This window comes from Artemia sp. Qi Xiang Cuo, chromosome 9 (genome assembly GCF_049724085.1).
Source record: "Artemia sp. Qi Xiang Cuo chromosome 9, ASM4972408v1, whole genome shotgun sequence".
In the NCBI taxonomy this organism is placed as follows: domain Eukaryota; kingdom Metazoa; phylum Arthropoda; class Branchiopoda; order Anostraca; family Artemiidae; genus Artemia; species Artemia sp. Qi Xiang Cuo.
This window is the reverse complement of record NC_142802.1, coordinates 35,649,988-35,673,956: the sequence shown is the minus strand read 5'-3', so window position 1 is coordinate 35,673,956 and position 23,969 is coordinate 35,649,988. Positions and strand designations below refer to the sequence as shown.

Sequence of the window (23,969 nt, the reverse complement as noted above, 5' to 3'; positions counted from 1 at the left end):
AGCCATCGGGTCCACGCCGCAGGGGCAGACCAAGAAACACCCTGCGTCGAACGTACCAGACAGATCTCCGTAACCTACACATATCAATCCAACCTCAGTGGGAGGACATACTTGCAGCAGCAAACCGGCGGGAAGATTTGCGGCTCCTTCTTGATGCCCTGGGTGCCTCTGGAGGCACAGGCGGGTCTAAGGTAAGGTAAATACCAAAAAATCTTATTTTTTTAATTTAATTTAGGTAGGAATGATGAAGTACATAGATAAAGAGAAGGGATCATGAAGAACAAGGAAGCTTCTATGTCTTGCTTAGGTTGGGAAGGTTGACCATTTTATGAATTTAAGCCATGAGTTTTACGGATTGCGAAGAGGGAATTGTTTAGGCTGATAGAACAGCTTTAGTAAGGGTCCTATCCTTGTAAGGTATACCAGATATGTATATGAAAATGATTAGTGCTATGTACAAGAACAATATTGCAGCGTTTAAGTTAGGAAATGAGGTTAGTAGTTGGTTTGGTATTGAATCAGGAGCTACCCGAGATTGTGTCCTATCCCAATTTACATGGATTATCTTTACTTTGTCCTAAAAACAAAGCATAGGCTATGGAAAAGCGTAGAATCTATTGATGAGGTAAAACTCTCCTAGGCTTAGATTATGCAGATGATTTGAGTGCTTAGGTAAAAATATTGGCAAATTGAATGCATTTTTAGAGGTTTTGAGAGTTCGAGATTGAAAACGAATGTTAAGAAGAAGAAGTCGCTTAGGGTAGGAAAAAATTGAGGTGAAAAGGTGATGTTGGCTGACGAAAAGATTGATAAGAGAATAGACACTTACCTGGGTAGTATTATTAGTAAAGATTGTTTGTATAATGAAGAAGCAAAAAGTACAATAGGTTGTTATTTCGCAGCTGAATAAGTTTGGAAGAATAGCAAGAAAAATCTGCAAACCCAAATTAGAATGATTCTGAACTAAAGAAGTACCCAAACGGTACTCAAAAGTGGGCACTTCAAAAGGCTGAACACTTTCTAAGTATTTTTCAGAGGAATCATCTAAAGATTGCCTTAGGTACCCATTTGACGGACCGTATGTCAAACAGTAGGCTGTATGAAAAGTGTGGTTCAATCCCACTTTCTAGGGCTATCAAAAAGGAATGTCAAAATGCCTATGCCAGGCTTTACGGATGAAGGATGATAGATTGCCAAAGACTGTACTTTTTGGACATACAGCTGGGGCTAAACAAAAAGTACATCGTCCCCAAATGCAGTGGGAAGAGGTCATAAAAAACGATTTAAAAGAAGTTTTAGCCAGTAGGGGGTAAAAAGTAAAGCTTTGAAAAGATAGGGAAGGAGAAGAAGCATACGTAAATCTGTAAGTCTCAAGCAGCTTGGTGCTGCAGTGAGTTCTTAGTAGTAGTAGTAGTAGTAGTGGTATTAGCATAAAGATTTCTAATCGCTATTTAAAACCCTCAAGGCTAAGTACTTTTGCGTGCACTCCCATTATCTCATCCCCCTCCCAGCATTCTTTTTTTTCTAATAATTTTTAATCTATATGATTGAAGGCCCAAAGTGAGGCTCTTGGGCAAATATCTCACCAACAACCGTCCGTCTTCTTTAAATATAAATGTGGACATGTTGCACCTTGTTGATATCAGATTCATATAAGATTTTAAATTTATATGACTGAAAGGCCCAAAGTAGTCTAAGGCCAAATTTGTTCGATTGAGGTGCCTGCCTTCATCCCCCTCTATTTTTATATTTTAGTATATTTTCACCTAAAATTGTATTTAAGGGTTTCTTAGGTTGTTGATTATAAATCTGAGACAAGTTCTGCAACATAAATGGCAAAAATCCAAATATATTAAGTTCATATTCCACGAACAGAAATACATGAAGTTTGTGCCTCATCTTTCGCTCACGATCAATAAAATATTATTATTTAAAACTCCTTAACGATTAAAGGTAGGAGTCAAAGAAGTCAATTATGATTAGTAATGGGAGTCAAAGTCTGAAGCATAGCTTATCAATAAAGGTAAATAAAAATGAACAATCTCATAATCCGACTTATGAGTATCTGACTGATGAACTACCACCCTAGGTCAACATTCAGTGTGCTACAAGCTAATGTAAAAATAAGGATTTGCATCTTATTCCATAAACTTTCCTAAAACTCTCCTAGGATTCCTAAGACTAAAAAAGAAAGACATAAAATTCTACGTGTTAAAGTCGTTGAGATAATTTACTGATTAATTATATGGGGTTTGTTCAAATTTCAAATGGATTGGAGATTATACCATTAATATGACACATATGAAAATGAAAAAACAAGTAGAATAAAAGTATTAACAGAAATAGAAATCTTTATCACCATTGTCATGTGGCGGAGTGTTTGTGCAAGGATTATTATCTATCTCCATAGCATGATTCTGAGGTTGGTCAGTGTTGCCAACAGGCTCCTCTTCATTAGGACTATTCACCATATCAGCACCTTCGTTAGCAAGAGTGATGTCCAAGCTGACGTCTGTTCGACGCCTACTTCGTCTTCTTTCTCTTTGTTCAGCTGCTATTCGCGCTTCCTCTTCTTTTCTTGTGCATTCTTCTTCGTATTTTTTGAGGTCATATTGGACCTCCGTGGCAAGCTGACGATCAGCAGCAAAAAATTCAGATACCTGAAATACATTAATGCACGTTATTTTACTACAACCCTAAAAATGGTGTACCTGCACCTTATGTACTTGCAAATACGAATGAATTCAAAGGTTCAGCCCAAAAAAATAGTTGAAGAACTTATATAAATAACACAAACAAACAGACAGGCACACACAGGAACACACATATAGACGAGGGCCGGTTTTCCTACGATTAATTTTGGCCCTTAAAAAGGGTACTATAACATCAATGTTCAATATTATTCTGCCAGGTTTGTAAGACCATTTGTTCAATGTGAAGAGGATAGATTAAGATAATAATAGCACGCGGAAAATCCATCGCTTGACTCTGACTAGGCTGGCCAGAAGAACATATTAAAGAGACAAATAATAGACTAATTAGGTTATTAAAGACTCTTGAGACAACTGAAAGGAATAACTCTTAGATGGACAAATAAAATGACAGATGGTTTCCATGGTATAATGGCAATATTACTAAATATAGTCAGACCGAAATTATCGTATTAAAAAACAACTATATTTTGACCGAAGAAACTTTCGTTTTACCAGTAGTCTCTCAATAGCAAAGCTAAAAATCCAGGCTAAAAGCTAAAAAGAAAAATGCGAATGATAATTATAAAAGACAAAATGGCTTCAGCAAAAAAAGTTCTCTTAGTTGGGCCCTCTTGAAATGAATTAGACCCCCCAATTGTGAAATGGGATTCTGGATACATTTCAGAATCTTCCACCGGAAAAATCGAAAATATTACGTTGAAAAATATTAATAATGTATAGACCTATTACTATTTCTAAGATTTTTGAGTATATTCTTCTACCTTCTTTAACTAAACATGCAAATGCGGATGCGAAACGGTTGGGTTTTCATTACGGGATGAGAAGCCCGCATGCGCACAGGAATCTGTCTTTTTTATTCCTTTTTATCCTTCTAAGAAAATAGTCTTAACATTTGGGCCCTTGATCTTCAGGAGACATCCAATAATATGGTTCATAGTTAGCTTACGCAGACAACGTACTTCTGATTAGCTGTTCAAACAATGGTCTGTTTAAAAGGGGGTCTACTGCTTCTCCTGCTTTTACTTAATGTAGATAAATGTAAATTTCTCCCCTCTAATTGTCTTACTGTTACTCCCCTTCAATTTAATAATCCCACTGTCCCTCTTCTAGATTGTGATCAGTGGATTGGTAGAATTCTAGATCGGTTATTTTTTTTTAGGGGGGGGGGGGAGGGGCTAAAAAGCTCTCCCTAGCTAATTATTTATAATGGACTGCCTCCCCTCCACTATTTGATTGAATCAATGCTTAAGTGCATCCAGGTTGTCAAAATAGCATTGGCGGGATATCTCAGGAACGAAATAGGGTACTGGAAAGTTAATGGGGAAGCAAAACTAAACCAAAACACACAATGTGCATGCAGATTGTCTAAAGGGCCTATCAGAAATATCCCAGGAGCGATTGATGGTATTAAGCTGAAGCTCTCAGGGCTACTACTACTACTATCCTGTTATTACTGCAACAACTACTAATAATATTGAACTAAAATAAAATAGTTTAAATGCATCCAGGTTGTCAAAACGGCATAGATGCAATATCTCAGGCACTAAATAGGGTATTACCATGAAACCTTCAGGGGAAGTTGAGGGGCATGTAAAACTAAACGAACCTAGTCACTAAACTAAGTCACTAGGTACATCCAGGTAATCAAAAGGACGTGTAAACAATATTTCAGGAACGGTTGGAGGCATTAAATTGAAACTCTCAGGGTTAGTACTTCTGCTGCTACTATTACTACTATGGAACTTAAAAATAGAGCATAAGTGCACCCACGTTGTTAAAAAGACATATATGCGATATCTCCGGAACGAAATAGAGTATTAAGTAAAAACTTTCAGATAAAATTTATTTTGATATAAAACTCAATCAAAAAGCCCTATCACCATGCAAGTTGTCTAAAAGTAGTATAAACAATATCTTAGGAATGGCTGAAGATATTAAGTTGAAACTCTCAAAGCTACTATTATCACTACAGCTGCTGATACTTACTACTACAACTGCTACTGCTACTACTACTACTGAACTAAACCAAAGGATTTAAGTGCATCCTGGTTATCAAAATGGAAAAGATACAATATCTCAGGAACAGAATAGGGTATTAGGTATTAACTTACAACGAAAGTTAATACCTAAGTACTGCTACTACTACTATTGAACTAAACCAAAAGGATTTAAGTGCATCCTGGTTGTCAAAATGGAAAAGATACAATATCTCAGGAACAGAATAGGGTATTAGGTATTAACTTACAACGAAAGCTGGAGGGGGGATGTAAAAATGAATCAAAAGACACTATGTGTATCTAGAAAGAGTGTATTTGCGATATTTCAGGAACAACAAGGGGTATTCAACTGAAACTTTCAGGGAATGTTGAAGTGACATACCAGGGAATGTAAATAGAGTGGCTAAAAGGCATTGTATACGTATCTGCATTGTTTACGGAATGGCTAAGGGCATTAAGATGAAACTTTCAGGGAGTATTTAGGTGGATGTTGAATACACTATATGCATGCAGGTAGTCAAAAATACGTATCAGCAATATCTCGGGAACGTATTAGAGTATCAGATTAAGACTTTCAGAGAACTTTGAGGGGGATTCTGACTACTACTACTACTGACTACTATACTAATACTACTACTTCTATCTCTACTCCTACTACCACCACTACTAAAGCTAAGATGAAATACTCAAGGTTAAACGTGATGGGGGTCCAAATTTCTTCCAAAAATTCTTTCTGTAGAATCCCACAGGTTATGCAAATGTTCAGTCCATTTATTTGAGTATTATTCCCCGTAACCATCCATCCAAAGCACTATAGTACAACTGAGATTAAATTTCGTTGCAAATTTTGCCCAGCATGCAAACAGTAAGCCAAAATCTCGGTTCTTATGCAGATAAACCGAGAATATTCTTTTTCGGTAAAAATAGGGCATTAAGATGTAATAAATTATACTAAATTGTATTTAAAATAGTAAAAATACTCTTTTCTTAATCGATGTAAAACACTATGTCAGTTAAGAACGAACAAAAATCAATTTACGAAAACTTTTTCCACAGAATAAGTTTTAAAAACAAAATTAAATAGCTACATTAAACCAAAGAGGAGCAGAAATATGGTCAAACGATTTTTCAAACGTAAAACGACCATAAATCCCTATCAATAAACAAACAAAAGCCGACGAAAGAGAAATTTCAAGACCTGGGCAAGGGAAAGCGTTAAGTGACTACCACCGAAGTGAGAAGAAGTGCTAACGCTCCCCGTGCCTTCTAAAGACCAGAACGTAATTTGCGCCTTACTGAAAATAAAATACATTCTAAAACCTTTTCTATTTTGTAACGTTAATAAATCCAAAATTGTCCAGACTTTCAGGAATGAATATCAGTATGTGTATTCATATATATTTGATCATTTCAGTAATCTTGGTTATTATGGTGTTTTTTTTGTTATCAGAAATAAGAACACACAGCCCGAAATAAAAATTGTACGAACAACTGTTCCAGTGTTTTCAATAATTTCCATATATCTAATAAAATTAAGTCTACTATCCTTTTGCTAAAACAGCTTCTTGAGCCAAAATATACAAAGTATTCAGCATTTCCACAGTTAGACAACTATTCCATTCAATTTATTCAAATAAAAATAAAACATAACACCAATAATAATAAAGATCCTGGAAGCGATTCATTATTCTTATTTTTGAGCCAAACACGCTTGTCCCGTTTGTCATCAATGTTTCACCAAAGATCAAAAATTTAAAATCCAAACTACTCAATCTGGATTTTAAATTATGGATGTCTACTTTCCCTTCTTTTCTTAAACCACTTTCTAACATTTAAATTAAATGCATAAATATAATCCAGGAAAAAAAACTTCAGCAACTAAACAGTTACTGGATTCAGAAAAGCTTACTAAACTGTTGCTTACTAAAAGCAACTAAACTGTTACTACATTCAGAAAAGCGACAGCTATTCATTATTCTTATTTTTGACTCGAAAACGCTTGTCCGGTCGGTCATCAATGTTTCACCAAAGATCAAACATTTAAAATCCAGATTACTCAAAAATGCGTGTGGGATTTTTTTTCGAAAATCAGACGACACAAATAATTTGGAACATTGAACTCGAATGCCAGTCCAAAGCCTAGAGCCTTGATCCAATTTTTATCGAGTTATATATTAGCCTGACTAGATAGAATGGCAGTAGAATTTCACTACAAAAGAACTTAACTTCGACAACTGAACGACATCGTCATTGTTTTACAACCATTGTATTCGCCATTCTTACCTGAGATTTCCTTACTTGACATTCTTTTCTATCAATTATAAGATCAAAGTTAACTTGAGGTTCGTACAAAGCTAGTGTACCTTTCCGACAGAGTTTAACTCTGATGCTCACTCTCTTGCCCTAAATGTCTCTAAGCCTAGTATTTCTCTCTCTTGTATCTCAGGTTTATCCTAAACTATCAAAAATTCATCTATCCAAATATTCTATTAGTAGATCAAAGGAGGGCCATGCCCGTTTCTTAGGCATCATTCTTGATAAAAATTAATCTTTTAAGCACTATACTGATTTGATTAAAATGAAGTTAAGCACAAGCCTTGGTCTTCTAAGTTAGATCAAACATGTTTCCTTGGTCAATCCTGAGGACCATCTTTCACAGTTTAAATCAGTCACTTTCTTAATTTGTATACTTTCTTAAATCTGTCTATTTTCCCTTCTTTTCTTAAATTCCTTTCTAACCTAACAATCCAAAGCCACAAATATAATCCAGTAAACAAATCCTTCAGCAAATAAACCGCTACTAGATACTAAAAAGCTTTATATATTTTCCTGTGCGTCCTTCATTTTTCTTCAGCTCCACGGCGATCTTCCCAGGTCCCTTAGATTTACTTCATCCCTTGTATCTGATCACTCAAACTATCAACTCTATAGCTCTTAGAATATTCAAATTAGCACAATCCAAGAGTAAAATCTCATTCCAAACGCATAGCTGCGTGTCATATTATCTAGAATACGCTTTCCGATTCGGGTCGAGAATGCCTCTCGTTTGCCACCTTCAAAAGACTGTAAAAAAATCTTTTAAATTGCGGAAATCTTTTCCTCTCCCTTTCCTTCATTTATTTTTATTTTATTTATTTGGTCTTCAAGGATTACTATTTAATTAGTATGTGTACCCTTCTCCTTTTCAGGCCATTTGAGCCTTTGTGGGGATCAGTGCATTGTATTTGATTAATGATTTTCTTTTTGTTGTTGGAAAACATATCATACTAGCTCTCAGCTAATAAAGCGCTTAAAAAACTCGATTCGATATTCGGACACATGCAACATTTCTGTAGACCCATCTACATTCCCATTATCTGATAAGTAATTAATTATGCAAGTGTTTTAGTTTTTCTTAAAAGTAAGAAGCGTTTGCAAACTCGATTAAATAAAAAAAAAAAAGGTAAAGGACGCGGCACTAGACCCTTAAGGTCCAAACCGGCGGTGCTGATCTCCGTTTCGTGGCCCTCAGCCAGGAAGTGAAATGGGGGGCTGGGGGCCAGCCAACCTATGCTTTCGCAAACCCTTCCTGTTTTAACTTCCCCAGATTTCTCCAGGTACCCATTTAGAGCTGGGTTGACTCTGGCTAAGCTTACAGGGTCACACCACTGACCCGCGTCCCAAACTAAGAAACTGACCACACCAGGGATCGACCCCGAATTCACGGATTCTCAGCCCAGCGCGCGTCCACTTAGCCAGAAACTCGATTAAATAGCAAAGAAATTACTATTATAAATAAATCACTTACTTCATTTTTATAATCTTTGACAATTTCCTTAAGACAATTCATCAAATCACCCAGCAAAGGTGACTTCTTCTTTTCCAGTTCATGTTTGACCTTAACAATTATCGGAATAATATTCTCAATATAATTCTTCTTAGTAAGATTGGTTAGAACGGTTTTGGAGACAGCTTCGACGACGGCTTGTCTCTCTTCCTCGCCTTCGTGATCGTCGTTGGCAGGTCTTCCACCTCGTATGGCGCTAAGCTTAATTTCCTTACAAGCAATGAGTCTCAAAGCATCTTGTAGAACTGCTTCTGTCTTTTGGTTAGGAATCGTCATAATTCCTTCATAGAAAGGCTCTGGATGGCAAACAATAAAGTTATAGAAGCAATTTTGGAACATAAACTAAGCAGTTTTATAGTTCAGTCTCTTAAGGGGTTTTAGACAAAAAATTTACCTAAAGGCCATACTCAAAGACTATGGGTAACTTTTAAGAGCGGAAACTGGCACTAGTGTCGACAAAAAACAAACAAAAAACTATCAACGCCATCTAGCTTTTGGTGACATGACAATTCTTTAAGCTTCGTAATCGTTTTTCTGTCAGAAACTGAGGGATACTCTGATTATTAGCCTAATTTTACCAATTAAACTAATTAAGTTACCCATTCTTATTATTACACTGAAAAATAAAATGTCAAGTGTCACCAAACGTTACATGGTGTTAATAGATTTTTTTGTCAACCCTAGCTTCAGTTCGCACTCTTATAAGTTACCCATGCTCTTTGGTCACATCTACAAAAGAATTGTGGAAAAGCCAACATTTGTATTGCAATAAATATGCTTAGGTGAGCTTTACACTACGGAAACCATCTCCTACGATTCATTACGTTTTTCAACAAATCAGCTTAACGAATGGTTAACCAGTAATATAAACTGGGGACTAGCAAACAGTTTCAATCCGAAACTTATGACCTTTTGGTTTGGCGCTGCTGGTATAAACGATTTCAGACAATAAGACCGCCAGTAGAAAAATCAGCGATAAATTTCAAGAAGAATCTGATGACAAAATAATTATTTTAGATCGTAACATGAAAATATTCGAAGTTGTACTGATAAAAAAAAAGTTCAGCTAAATAACAAAAGAAAAAAAGAGGACTATCTTGAGAAAACAATAAGTCTTCTTCATAATAACGAAGCATTATTGTCTTCTCCTAAGAAATATGATATTAACAAAAATTTGTGGGATAGACCATTAATTTAAGTTTCATCAGATGAAACCGTCAGTACGCCGCATGGCAACTAAAAGCGGCTCATCTTCGGAAACCTATACAATTATAAGGCTAAGCTTTTCAATTGAACTTTTCCTTTAATTTTTTTATTAAAGAACTATTTTAAGTAAAAGCAAAGAGCGATATCAAAATCTTAAATGAGCAGAAATATAGTCACATAATAAGACAAACTTAAAAGAAACATAAATTACTAAAAAAAGAACCAATGAAACCTAGAATAAACAAAAATTAAAACGAATAATCAGGTCAAACTAAAAAATAACCAATGTCGCTATGAATAAGTTAATGAATGGCATTTAATACAAACACAATTCAAAATGAACTTATTAAGTCCAAATTACAACGAATAGAAGTTATCATAAATATCAGAGGAGCTACCGCGCTCTCTCTCAAATCTTCTAAAGCATTTAGTGTAAACACTAGACTATATCATGGTAGAAAACAGTTTGGACCAGGAACAGTTTTTGATTGATTTACCTGGGATTGATCCCCCCAGATTGGTAGCCTTTGTGATAGCTTGCTAGAAAGTGACCGAAAAGCCGAAAGTCTAAAAGATCCACTTGAGGCACCTGCACCAAAGGACCGATCTCCAAGAAATGTTAGACCACTGACGCTTAGAACAGACTTCATAGGTTCATATTTCAGAGAATTTCCGACTTTTGAAACTTTGATGCCTGCTAGTACCCCAACCGAAAAAAAAAAATTCTTGAGGGAAGTTTGCTTTACTGTGGCTACGTGTCCGTCGAAATCAACTGCGACCTACCTTCTCTACTAATATACCATCTATGAGGAATGTGTAAATTAAGGCCCTTGGGGCTGTGTAGGTCCTCACAGGAGGCATATTTTTGGACCCTTCAATCATTCCAAGTAAAACTTCTATATCAAAATATTGAACCGATGCCACGAGTGGTTACGTAGATTCCCCAGGGTGAAAAGTCTGCCCTCGAGTCATTTTTGGCCCTTGAAAAGGATAGCAAAACATTCAGTTTCAATAGAATGAGCCCCCTTTGAACCACTTTTCTAAGAAGGGCCAGGGAAAAACAGCTAGCATGAAACAAAAAATGTAAAATTGGTTCGTTGAATAATATTACATTACATAAAAATTACATAAAGATTAGGATTTTTCGAGATTTTTTATAATTCACAAATAAAATAAAACGATAGATTTTCTTAAATCTAATCGGCCTTTGCAATACAAACTTTCGATTTTGTATAAAAACTTTTTTTATTCGGTAGAAAACCAAAACCTTTTTACATTTATATAAGGTTTAAAGTAGACCCCGGCCCGCGCCGATAAGGGAAGACCGGAGGTGGTGGAGCCAAAAACAGCAGCGGCGGCGAACCGCCGATAATTTTTTCGCACCGCCGCTGGCGCCATCAATGTTGACTCCAAAAATTAATGTTTTCAATAGTCTTTCTCAAATCCCAGCTTGAATTTACAAAAGATTCGGGCCTATTCATGAGTTAAAAACTTCGCAAGTCGCTGGCTGGACTCTGGTCTTCTTCGTTATTCATCAAGAGAAGTAGAAATCTGGTAGAAACAAAATGGCTGTGGCGTTTCGGAACCCTTGCATAATAAAATTAATTAAATATTAGATAATAGATTCGCCGCGGCATTCAATAAGATCCAAGGAATCTAATTAAAAGGGAGCATACACAAAAGGCAAATTAGGCCAGTAGCCTATGAGGAATCCAAAAATACCCAAGACAATGAAAAAGTTCCAGTGGGGGGACTTGGGTCAATAAGAATGTTTCTATAGTTTCCCAGGGAATTTGATATCATTTTCTTCCGTCTCCGCTTTAAATGAAAAAAAAACTATCTTTTTGGCATCCCTACTTTCAATTTAAATTTTTTTTTTAGGTATTATCATTTTAAAATGATAGCCACATATCCCCCCACCTATAGGCAATAACATACAATTTTTTTATAAATCATATTTTTGGGGTCACTTCCGTTTCAATCTTCAACTCCCCAACCTTGTACATAGTCTATAGCTAAATTTTGCCTCGATAGAAGGTTTTTTTTCTTGGGAGGGGGGGGGTAAAAATTTTCAGAAAGAGGATTGTATTTCTTTAATCAATCAGGCGTTCAACAGTTGTGTATTAAAACATTAAGAAAACATATCTAAAAATAGCAAAATAAAACAAAATTTTACAACCTTACGATTCAGCTGTCGCAATAATCTATTGGCTATCAATAGTGTATGCGTTTTATTCAACTTCAAAATCAAATTCTTGACTACGAATGATTTAAAAATCTTATAGCAATTGGGAAACTTCATTCGAAATGGTTTAATCTCATCAAACAGCTCGTGATAACGAACTGTAAGTAAGGAGCGACCCAGCTTAATAGTAACTAAAACTCTAAAAAACGGATACCAATTTTGACATTAATAGATATATCCGAAGGATTAGATTTCGAGACTAGTATCAAATATATAAATTTTGTCAAGTTTAGTGTTGCCCAGCCAAAGCAATGAGCCTGAGAACATTTATCGTATTTTTAAAAAAGGGGGAAAACATCCCCTAAAGTCATAGAATCTTAACAAAAATCACACTATCAGATTCAGCGTGTTAGATAACCCTAATGTAGAGATTTAAAGCTCCTATACGCAAAAATGTGAAATTTTGTATTATTTTCTGCTTGAAGAAAGATCACGGATGCGTGCTTATTTGTTTGTTTGTTTTTTTCTTCCAAAGGGTGATCGTATCTACCCAGTGGTCATAAAATATCGAGAGACAGCTCATTCGAACGGAAATAAAAAGTTCTAGTGCCTTTTTTAAGTGACCAAAAAAATTGGAGGGCAACTGGGCCCGCTCCCACGCTCATTTTTTCCCCAAAGTAACCGGACTTAAATTCCGAGATAGCCATTTTGTTCAGTATAGTCGAAGAATCTAATAACTATGTTTTTAGGAGTAAAATGACCCGCCACAGTCCTCGGGGGGAAAGGCTGCAAGTTGTGAACTTTGCCCATTGTTTACATACAGTATTTGTTATTGGGAAGTATAAAGACATTTTTGGGGGGGAAGAGTTGTGCTTGGGGTGGATTTCTAAGGGGAGAATCTTCCTTTGGGAGGGGTGCACATTACGTTGGATGAAACTTCCACGGAGGAATTTCCCATGAGGAGAAGGGGTATATTTCATAGAGGGTGAGCCAGATTTACCGGCATTATTTAAAAAACGAGCAGAAATTATGCAATATATGAAGGGTTGCTCCCTCCTCAATACCTTATTCTTACGCTAAAGTTTGACTGTTTACTAAAACTGAAACACAGGGGCTGTTTAATTAGAGAAGGAAGCTTTTTTAAAACTGCTAACAGCTTTAGCTTGAGGAGCAAGGTTTTGAGGAGGGGGGCAACTCTTCATACATGGAATACACCTACCAAAAGGAGTTAGCGAATGCGTTTTATTTTGATAAGTACATCGAATCGTATCTACCCCTGTATTTATTGAAAAACGCTCAGAAACTGAATAAAAACAAGTTTTTTTAACTAAAAATAACGGGCGACATTATAATCTAAGACAAACAGAAATTATTTTATATATGAAAGTGACTGTCCCCTCCTCAACGCCTCTGTCTTTATACTAAAGTTTTGCTCTTTTTCAGCACTCTACTTTTTAAAACAATAAAAATCTTTAGTGTTAACAGCGAGGCATTGAGGAGGGGACCGCCCCTTTCATATACGGAATAATTGCTGTTCGTTTAAAGTTTCAATGTCGCTCCTTACTTTCAGTTAAAAAATTGTTTTTTTTTTAATTTAATTTCTTATAGACGATAGGAACACGGGGTGGAACGGGGTAAGGGGCGGAACGGGGTAGGCGATTTTTAGATGACCAGGAAGGTGCTGCGCCAAGCGGCAATAGCTACAACTACTCCAGCTCGGTACAGCCGAACTGCGGTATCCAGGTTGGTTTAGTTTCCTTTCGTTTGGTGAGAGAACCAGTTGTCATCTAGTTGTTGGCTGTTGGATTGCAACTTTTATTAATTTGTAGTCAAGGTAAGGTTAACACGCTTCTTTGCATTGCATCTGTAGCTAGTCATACTTGTAATACGTTCAATGGGCTTTGTTTTAGTCACCTTTTTGTTTCTTTACTTGAAGTTTTTGCATAGCCATAACCTCCAAATAATAAGGCGTGTTCCTGGGGCGGACCGGGTGAGGCGGAATGGAGAAGTACCCCATTCCGCCCCGTACTATTTCAATCTGACCAGTCGTTAAAATTGTGTCAGTAACTTTTCTTAATTGATTTTAAGATGGTCCGTGTGTATAATAAAAAGACAAACAGACAATCCTGGTCTACTGAGGCGATGAACAATGTTGTTTAATCGGTTATTTATGTTCGATGTGGCTGCCTGAATGCTTCTAATGAGTTTGACGTTGAAGATACGTGAAGAAAAAAAAGGAAAACCCTGAGTATCTGATTGATAAAACTACTGTGAAATTTCAAACCGTTTTTACCCAAGAACAGGAACTTAAGTTTGTGACGTAATTGAAAACTATGGAGGCGCGGTTATTTGGTCTGACGATGAAGGACTTACGTACCTTAGCTTACCAATTAGCTCAAATATATGGCATAGCTCATAGATTTCAAAATGAAATAGCTGGTCAAGACTGGGCCAACGGATTTTTTAAGAGAAATCCTACTCTGTCTATTAGTAAGCCAGAGTCAACATCTGGTGCAAGAGCTTTGGGACTTCTGTGGATAGTTTTTTTTCGCTACTCACTCAATTGGTAGATAAGCACAAACTTACAGCGTCACAGATATTTAATTGTGATGAAACTGGTGTGTCAGTGAACCCTAAGAACCATTAAAAAGTCATTGCTTGTAAGGGTAAACGACAAGTTAGTGCAATAACTTCTGGAGAAAGGGGGGGATACCGTGACTTGCCTTATTTGCATGTCTCCAAGTGGATCATACATGCCCTCGATGTTAGTTTTTCCGAGGAAGAAAATGCAGAAGGAGTTTGGGCTGGGACTACCTCCAGGGAGTTGGGCTGAGGTTCACAGCACTGGATGGATGACCGCTTAGCTATTCTTAGTTTGGTTAAAAAAATTTGTAGTATTTCCTAAGGCACCAAAGGACTTTTCGATTCTTCTCATAATAGACGGACATTCCACCCACACCAAGAGCCTAGAGGTCATAGACTACGCAATAGATAATGGGGTTTCGTTGCTTTGTTTACCCCCGCATCGTTCTCACAAGTTACAAATGCTTGATGTGTCTTTCATGAAGACTTTGAGCCTTCACTACGCTGATGAGCGTCGAAAGTGGCTCCGTTGCAACCCAGGGACATTCTTGACGCAGTTTTAAATTTCAACGCTCTTCGGATCAGCGTTTATCCAAAGCATCTCTATGAATACTGCAATTAAGGGGTTTAAAGCAGGAGTAATTTGGCCACTTAACCCAGCCATATTCTCTGATTCAGATTTCCTACCAGCTGAAACTGCTGACATCAAACAAGCTGAACCTTCAACCCAAAAACTGATTGAGGAACCTCCGACAACAAAGAAAGAACAAGTGGGAAAATCTTTGTCTGGCTCATCTGTTGATAAAGGAAATCCCCTCACTTGTAGTGAAAGGGGTGAAGATATTACAGTTTCTAGCCCTTCCGTTAGTGTTAATGGTACCCCAGCTAAAAAGGTTCAATTTTATATGGATGACAAGGCTACTCCTGGATGCTCTTGGATGACAACTGACATAAATGACTCTCCAACTCCATTTATTGTTTCACCTGACAATTTAATTCCTATTCCAAAAGTCAGAAGAAGTGCAAAAATGACAAATCGAAGAAGGGGGAAGACTGTATTTATAACTGATTCACCATACAAAAAAGATTTAGAGGATGATATAAAAGCAAAATAAAGAAAATGAGATTGCTAAGACATAACGAGGACTGAAGATACTTTTTAACAAACAAAACAAAACGGAAAATTTAAAAACCAACGGAAAGTGCCTGAATAAGAGTGAAAAAGTGCCAAGAAAAAAACACAAGAAGATAAAGAAACAACCTGAAACTTACGGCAGTGATTCTGACGAGTTTCCCGACTGTGAAGGTTTTTACTCAAGGTCAACTGAGGGTTGGGTTGCCTGTTCCATATGTAAAAAATGGGCTCACAATTCCTGTGCTGGAATTGATAGTGAGGATGATGAAGCTATCCTTGTATCTGAATTTTGTAATTCAGAATGAGATTAATTTCATGAGAGAATATGTTTAAACTAGTTTTGTTGGCTTAAGCAAAATGGAAAAAAAGCCAAATTATAGTTTTATTTTTATTAATCAGATTAATTAATTAATTTAATCAATCACAATCAGATTAATTCGATGAAACAATATGCTTAAAATAGAGTCGTGTGCTTAATAAAAATAAAAAAAAAGCCCAATAACAGTTTTACTTAGTTAGATATGCTGTTTTAACTACCACCCTGTTCTGCCCCGGCCACGGGGCTGAACGGAGTATTTGACACTTTTTTATATTTTAATTAAATAAATAATAATTGTGTTCACTTTTTACAATATGAGTGTGAAACTTTGTTTACAACAATACAAGGAACTTTTCTGAAATTTTATAGCCTTTTATATTGGCTCCTTCTAATTAATAAAAATCATTTTAAACTTAGTACCCCGTTCCACCCCGTGTTCCCTACCTTTGTCAATATATGAAGAACTGTTTACATTTAAACTGGAGTTGTCTTGTTTATTTGCAGAGTAAGAGGAGAGACGAGAATTAACGGACCTGAGAATAGTAAATACTTATTGTATACAAAGTAATATTCATCGGGAAAAATCACTAGTGATAAATCACTAGGGGTGGCACCAAGATTGGTTGATTTTCGGGGATTTCGGGGAACCACATTTTTTTCGGAGTGACACATAGATTTTCGGGGGAATTCCCGAAAATTCGGGGATAGTGCAAGCCCTGCTTGGTTTCTAATCAGGAAAATCAAAATACTTAACCACACGAGAAAAGGAAAGCTCCGACTTTGTGGTTGACGCAATAAAGAATTGCCACAAAATTAATTCAAAGTCAGCCGAACGCCGCCCCTCTGCCGGTGGCGGAGCGCCGGTGGCGTTCCGACACTTCAGCGGCAGTCAACCGAGCCTCTCGTTGGCGGCGTTCGGTTGATGCGCCGGCGTGACGCCGGGTCTAGTTTAAACAAATCTAGAAATTAAAATAATAGGATAAACAACGTCAGTATTTGGGAGGCTGTATCGCAAAAGCAATAGAAATGGGATTCGGAGTCAAACTTTAGAGTCTTCTTTTTATTTTATTTGCCTCGAAGATTCTAAATTTTAATTTTTCTTTTTAAGTATAGCCTATATCGCAAACATTTCATATTCTTCGGCGCCTACTAGCTAGTAGAAAAAACACTCATTTCAATCTTATTTTGTTTTTTCGTGAACTACTTCAAGCAGTTCACGGATACCTGACCCGAGGAGAAAAGATCAGATACGAATTCAAATCTACTCCTTCCAATTATGTAATTTACATCCAAGAGAGGGGAAGACAAACACTGGGAGAAAGTGATGAATAGCAAGATTAAAAAAAAGATAATGAGGAGGGGAGACACTGGGAAACTACTTTAATAGACGAATGGGGATCCCTGTGAGCCAAAAAATATTAGAAAAAATGACAAAAGACAGTCAAGAATCTCTAAGGTAAACTCAGTTTGAAATACACATGTTTTATTCATGGTTAGCAAAAATTAATAACTTAACTAGAGGTCAGACACACAAGGGCTCATTTAGGCCTTTCGACTTTACAGAATAAAATAGGAATATCTGAAAATTGATAGGCGGTGACACATCCTCCAATCTTCACCATAAAATAAAAAAAAATTTGCGGTAGCGTGGGTAGGCTTATATAACGAAATAAATTTTCAGTTCATGTTTTTTTCCCGTTTTTCATGAGGAAGAGGGGCGTGGAAGGCCAATACATTGGTTCTTAGGTGGCATCCCCTCCCCTCCAAAGTATGTGCAGGACAAAGGGTAGCTTTTACACCATCGGGATCTGTGTTACACACTTATTCTAAGTATATTCCTTCAAATAAAGCAAGATTAAAATGTAAATCCTAGTCCCCTTCATAATAATCTAAAGGACCCCTAAAAAAAGCTGGACTTCAAATTACAGTTATTGAGGCTTCTGGCCTCCAAAAAATGTTTGACAACATCCCCCTCGCACTCTTCACGCGCACGTACATTCTTACAAATGATTAATGCTTATAATAGCATTTGTATTTGCAGGGAATGACTATTTGTTTAGGGATGAAGGTACAAACCCCACGGCAGTATGAACACAGATACTGGGAGCTTATACAAATAGCCTTACGATAATTTCAAACCAATTCTCTACCTCATAAATTTAGATCGATTGCATTTTGCCCCTATTTGAGATAAAAGTGTTGTTTTGTGGTACAAAATGGCAGAGATGGGAGCTTTTCTCTAGTAATTCTGAAGTACGTCACTAGGCATGTGTGCTATCTGTCCAGCTATTATGTATGTATTTTCGTTCGAATAAAAATGCCATTTAAAGTAGCATTGACTTAGCAAAGAGCGACGTAACTCCCCTTTTTTTATTTTTGGCCGTTTATGGTCGTAGAAACTTAGGAGGGGCTTTTGACAGAAAAGTGAAAATACTGCAACTTGTTTAAATCGGAATCCAGCAAGGAGTTTAAACTTGAAAGCTTAGAGGGGCAAAAAGGCTGGCTCATGGAAACTTTGAACAAAAGCAAGCAAAGCCCAAGACAACGGGACCCAGGGAAGCAGGTACTACCTTGTTTAAACTGGAAACATGCACTGATTTTCAATGTATATATATATAATTGGAGGCAGAAAGAGCTCCATGGCTCCATATCTCCCATTACCAATGCTTGAGCATAAAGATAGGCATGATGTATCTTGTTTGAGTCGAGATCAAGCAAAGATTTCCAATACTATGATTGAAGAACCAAAATAGGAAACTGAACCCTCCAATACTCGCCAGCTCGATAAATATCTTTAAAGAATGATAGGCATACAGTGCTTGGTTTAAATCTGAGCCATGTCGGTATTTCCAATATTTTTTACTGGAAGGCTAATTTGAAACCATGGTCTCTCCAACAACGCCCCACCGCTATCAGCTTTTCAAGGGAAAGGTCTAGAAAAGTTTTTTTTTTTTTTTTTGTCAGATCAGCTTGAAACCTTTGTTGCAAGTACTTTGGGCCAACCGAATATAGAATGACGATTTTAGAAGAGATATTAATCTTCTCCAACCTCTGAACAAAAGCGCTCAGATTCACTTGAAACATGCGAGGCAATTGTATAGAGCCAAAGGGGCAAATGGAACAGATTTTTAGGGAAGTACGAGACTTTTGACCTGCACCTACCTTCATACAATACTGCCTGGCCCCACATTAATTTTGGTTGGCAGGTACAGTCCAGGCAACTACAGCCCAGGAGACTATCATCAAGAAATTTTATAACGCTGGTTCTTTTCAGTCCACCTAATAGCAGGCTTCAAATGATCAAAGTCAGGGATTCCCCAAGCAATCAGACTTTGGTCGAAATCTCCATGGGTATAGGTACCTGACTGCCAAATTTCATGCGAATCCCGCCTCTTTTGATTTGTTTGGTCACTTTCCCGGCAAACTATCACAAAACTGGAGTTAGGATTTAGCCCGATTTGGATGTATTGACCACATAGTCAATTTTTACAATTAGTCAGGACTTAGTCCTTTTCGCACTAAATCACCGAATTTCCATAGTTTGAACTAGTTCGTTTTTGCATTGAGTCAGTCTGCAGCTTTAACTTAGCTCGTTTTTTACGCGAATTCTAGACTCGTCCTACTTGTAGACTTGTGCTTAAAACATGTTCCTGATGTGCATTTTAGGCTATTTAAATTAGCTTACTGGATAAGATTCTTCCTATTCTCAAACAAATTGCGACAAGTAATAAGTTAAATGTTTTAGGGCAAAATAAAACAGTACTAGCTTGTATACAAGGTTCATTTTTAAAAGTGACAACATTGATTGGGTGTCATAAAATAGAGAAGTAAGATGGTTAGAAGCAGAAACAGCGTATTTTGAAGGCGTCGTTAAAGAACAAGTCATGATTCTCTTGAAGAGGAAATTGGGACGTACCATTTTAAAACGTCCTAGGGATTGACAACTACAGGGTTTACTCAAAAGCGAAGAAAATAAACCATAATGTCCCGCCTGCAGCACTTTCGTCAGCAAGGCAAACATTTCGCTTATTTATTCATAGCAGTTACTTTATTTTTGCTCGTTTTAGATCTTAATATCACTCTTTACTTTCCTTTGAAGAACTTTGTTAAAACAATAGATCATCGAGGGTCTTCTCCGGACATTCTACGATCCCTATTAAAATTGAAAAAAAGTGTATTAATTATGGAGGGATATCTCTCATAGACATTGCAGCCAAATTGTTTGCTGCCATTCTACTACGCAGGTTGCAAACAGTGAGAGATAAGCGAACACGAGAAAACCAGTTCGGATTCCGGTCAGGCAGACGATACTTGGATCAGATTTTTGTCCTCAGCTTGATCATACAACAATGCAAAAGGTACAGCCTCCCTCTTATTAACATATTCACAGACTATTTTGCAGCCTTTGATTCAGTTTAATGAAAATCCTTGTGGAAGAAGATTCTCCTTGAAGATGGTATGCCAAAAGAATTCGTTGATATCTTGGAAGCTTATTGCGAAGGATGTGTATCCCGAATTAGAGTCCATGGGGAAGAGTCGTCATTGTTCGATATAGAGTGCGGATGGGGTGAAACAAGGCTGTATACTCTCACCAGTCCTCTTTAATTATTGTACCGATTGGATCCTCGACTATGCCCTATGGGGATTTGAAGGAGTAGTAGTAGGTAGAAATGTCAACTTGACAGACCTTGAATACGCAGACGACGACATTTTTCAGCCTACCTCGGTTTATGAATAGACACGAAGAAGCCAAAAGTTCTTGATTTGAACATCTCTACAGATTACCAACAAGCCCTTAATAGTCTCCCATTTGAAAAGTTGATAGTTTCGATTATCTGGAATCCGAGGTGAATTCGAAGGGAGGTGGATTCCTAGAACTCAAGAAGTTTTTGCTCAGCTTCGTCAAAATTTCTGGGTCCGTCGAGTTTGCGAACGAAGATAAGCATATGTATGCCGACAGTGAGAGCAGTCCTACTCTATGGTGTTGAATCGTGGCCCGTCAAAGCAGCTGACGGACATGCTCTAGGTTTTTGACCACCGTCGCCAAGTTTAATTTTACGCTTCCAGGCGTCAGATCAGACTTTGAACTAAAATATCTGCCGACATTGTTTCAACATCGTCAAAATCTTAATCGTCATCAAGCTCCGCCGGCTTGAAAACGTTTTGCGCCGCCCCAAGGAGCCCCAAGGAACGCCTCATTAAACAAGTACTTCTGGTTAAGCCCTAATCAACATGGCATAGAAGAAAAGGGGGCAATTTATAAATTTATGGTCACTCCTTAGGCAAGATCTGGAGCCTACTGGAGGTTCTCGAATATCCGGCCACAAATACGACAAGCAATGGCTAAAGTTCGCCAAAGGATTGGCACAAGACCAGCCATCATGGGAGACTCTCATTCAGAAGCTTCTTTCGGATGCCGGGTGAGCCGGAAACGCGTGGTCTCGCTGCAAGCACAAGTAAGTACTATCAAAATTCCCGTGAAAAAAAGTGACAACAAAATAGAAATACATCCACCCTTCTTGTGAAAAATCCACAAATTTTGCATTTTGTAAATGGGAGGCTTTAAAACTACGCTGTAGGGTTCTTAGGCATATAAAATTTGATAAACTAAATTCTATGTAGGTCGCACCACTTTTTAGGGTTGTTTCCTTCTCTTTCCTAAAATTCTACAAATTTCTGTATGCTATTACGTTTTGCCGAACAGACTTAAAATTAAAATCTGCTTTTTCTTTTGATGTATATAGGCTATTATTAAACTCCGCATTTTAAAGTTTCATTTTCAAAAGACAAGTGCTATTCTTTACTTAGTATTTACCAAGATGAACGGTTTGACAGGATTTGAAACATTATAGTTATTTGGACATTCAACCTCTAGCAAAAGTTGGTTCGCCAAGCGCCTCTCAAAGGGTGCGTTGAACTATGAAAATCCATGAAAAAACTAAATTACAGCGTAAGAAAGAGAGGATAAGGTGAAAAAAAGAAGAAAAAGGAAATTACTAACATGAACAAGATGGACAACATTTCGTAAAGAAAAAAAACGTAAGAAATCACTGGGTTCCAATATTCCACAGAGCAAACAGGTGGTAGTTGAAAAAAGAAGAAGCTAAGAATCAATCAATCGAAATTGGTACACGTCCACTATGTCATAAAAATCTATGACATAAAGAAACGTTGTCCTCAATCCTTAGTTGACATTTCAAATGTAAGAATAGCACAAACATAGCTACTCAATAACTATTAGATTGGAAGACTACTAGTATATTGGCGCAAAAAAATTGGAATAGAAAGCTTTTCCTATCTCTATGTAAAAGTACTTGCGTTAAAGTTACTCCATCACCGTCAAACTTGTCCTGAACAAGAAATAAATAAAATTGAATTTAGCTGTCCATCTGTGTGAATTATTGACTTTCCTAGTAGAAATCAAAATTCTGGAGATGAAGCTCATCGCTGTCACTACCTATTAAAGGAACCATTGAATCCAGAAACAAGTTTATGGAACGTGAGCAACTTACTTTCTCTATCTCCTCTTTCGAAAAAAAATTAGAGTTATTTCGAAATCTGTTTCGTCAATATAAGTCGTATTTGCTTTTATTGGCTAAGAAGTTTTATTGGCTAAGCTGTTTTTTTCTTCTTCTTCTTTGTTTCGAATATAGCATGGAGATTACAGAAGGACATCATTGTATATTGGGAGGACAACGGAGAAAATAATGATTCATCGTTCAGGGAGCACTCAAATGACCATTTGAATTAATTAATGACAATTTGAAATTAATTAAAACAAAAGTTTTTTTTTGATGCAAGTAAAGAGCGAAGCTGAAATTTAAAACAAATAAAAATTATTGCTTCGCAGTTTATGTAACCTATATCTGTAAAATTGTTTCAAATAACCTGAATCATGATATTTCCCTATATTTTTAGAATTTTGAAAACTAGTGCTTTACTGTAAGCATAAAACCGACACAACAAAACAACAAAACGTTTTTAAGTAGCCCACAAAAAATAAAAGACTAATTTATTATTTTCCACTAGCTTTACCAGCCATGAAATCAATAATTTTTAGCGAACAATTTTAATCCTCTAAAAAACTCATCCAAGCTCACTTTTCGGTAAATTGCTGGTTCTTCAGAATTTTATAAATACAGGGAGAATATCAAGAGCCGGTTTATTTGAACCAGCTTCGCAGATATATGTTGCATAAACTGCGAAGCAATATTTTTTTTGGTTTCAAGTTTCAATTTCGCTCTTTACTCCCATCGTGAAAAAACTTTTTCTTATATCAACTTTTATATGTTTTTAAATATTTAAACATACACAGTAAATTTGACAAAAAGACCTTTGTCTAACATAGCCAAAAAAAGAAAAAAAGAAAAAAAAAGAACTCAACATGAGTTTCTGTTATAATAGGGTTTACTTCACACATCTCTTAAACTTTCCATAAGAGGAAATAAAAATAATAAAAACTGGGATTCTGTCACATATTAGAATCCAAAGGTATATTTCCCTTAATTTTTTGAGGAGTTGGAAATAACAATCCAATTATTTATGAAATATTATCCAGTATAAAGTATTATCCCGTAGAGAGTCTATGAATTCTTTTAGGTACCCGTCTCACTGATCGTATTTGAAGGTGTAAGCTGTATAAAAAATGTGGTTCTTTCCCCCTTTTTAGATATATAATGAGAGAAAGGTTGAGACAACTAGGACAGGTTCTGAGGATGAAGGATGTGCACACCTTGACTGGGTGGAGGAGGTAAAATCTTAATTGAACCCAAGAAAAAACTGTAGCAAAAACACGAATATAAGCATTAACTTTCAAATGAGCTCATACGCAGCTTTCTAGGATGTTTTGATGCCCCACTAATCCTGGAGAAAAAAAAGGGACACAATAGCGTTTCAAGCTCATTTTCAATATTTACGAAAAATTATTTTCGTAGTTGACTTTTACTGTTAAAATAAACCAAATAAATTTAAACAATTTTTGTTAATTAAGCATTTTCTTTATAA

At 36.7% G+C, this 23,969-nt stretch overlaps 1 protein-coding gene across 1 annotated transcript in view; it reads right to left on the bottom strand.

The window, feature by feature from the left end:
• Window positions 1-23,969, bottom strand: part of LOC148948607 (condensin-2 complex subunit D3-like) — a 155,899-nt gene that overhangs the window by 16,938 nt on the left and 114,992 nt on the right. The window contains exons 12-13 of the mRNA XM_089094006.1: window positions 8,499-8,833; window positions 2,360-2,660 (exon numbers count right to left, since the gene is read on the bottom strand). Of these exons, the coding sequence (XP_088950132.1) occupies window positions 2,360-2,660; window positions 8,499-8,833 (636 nt within the window). The remainder of the gene's footprint in view (window positions 1-2,359; window positions 2,661-8,498; window positions 8,834-23,969) is intronic.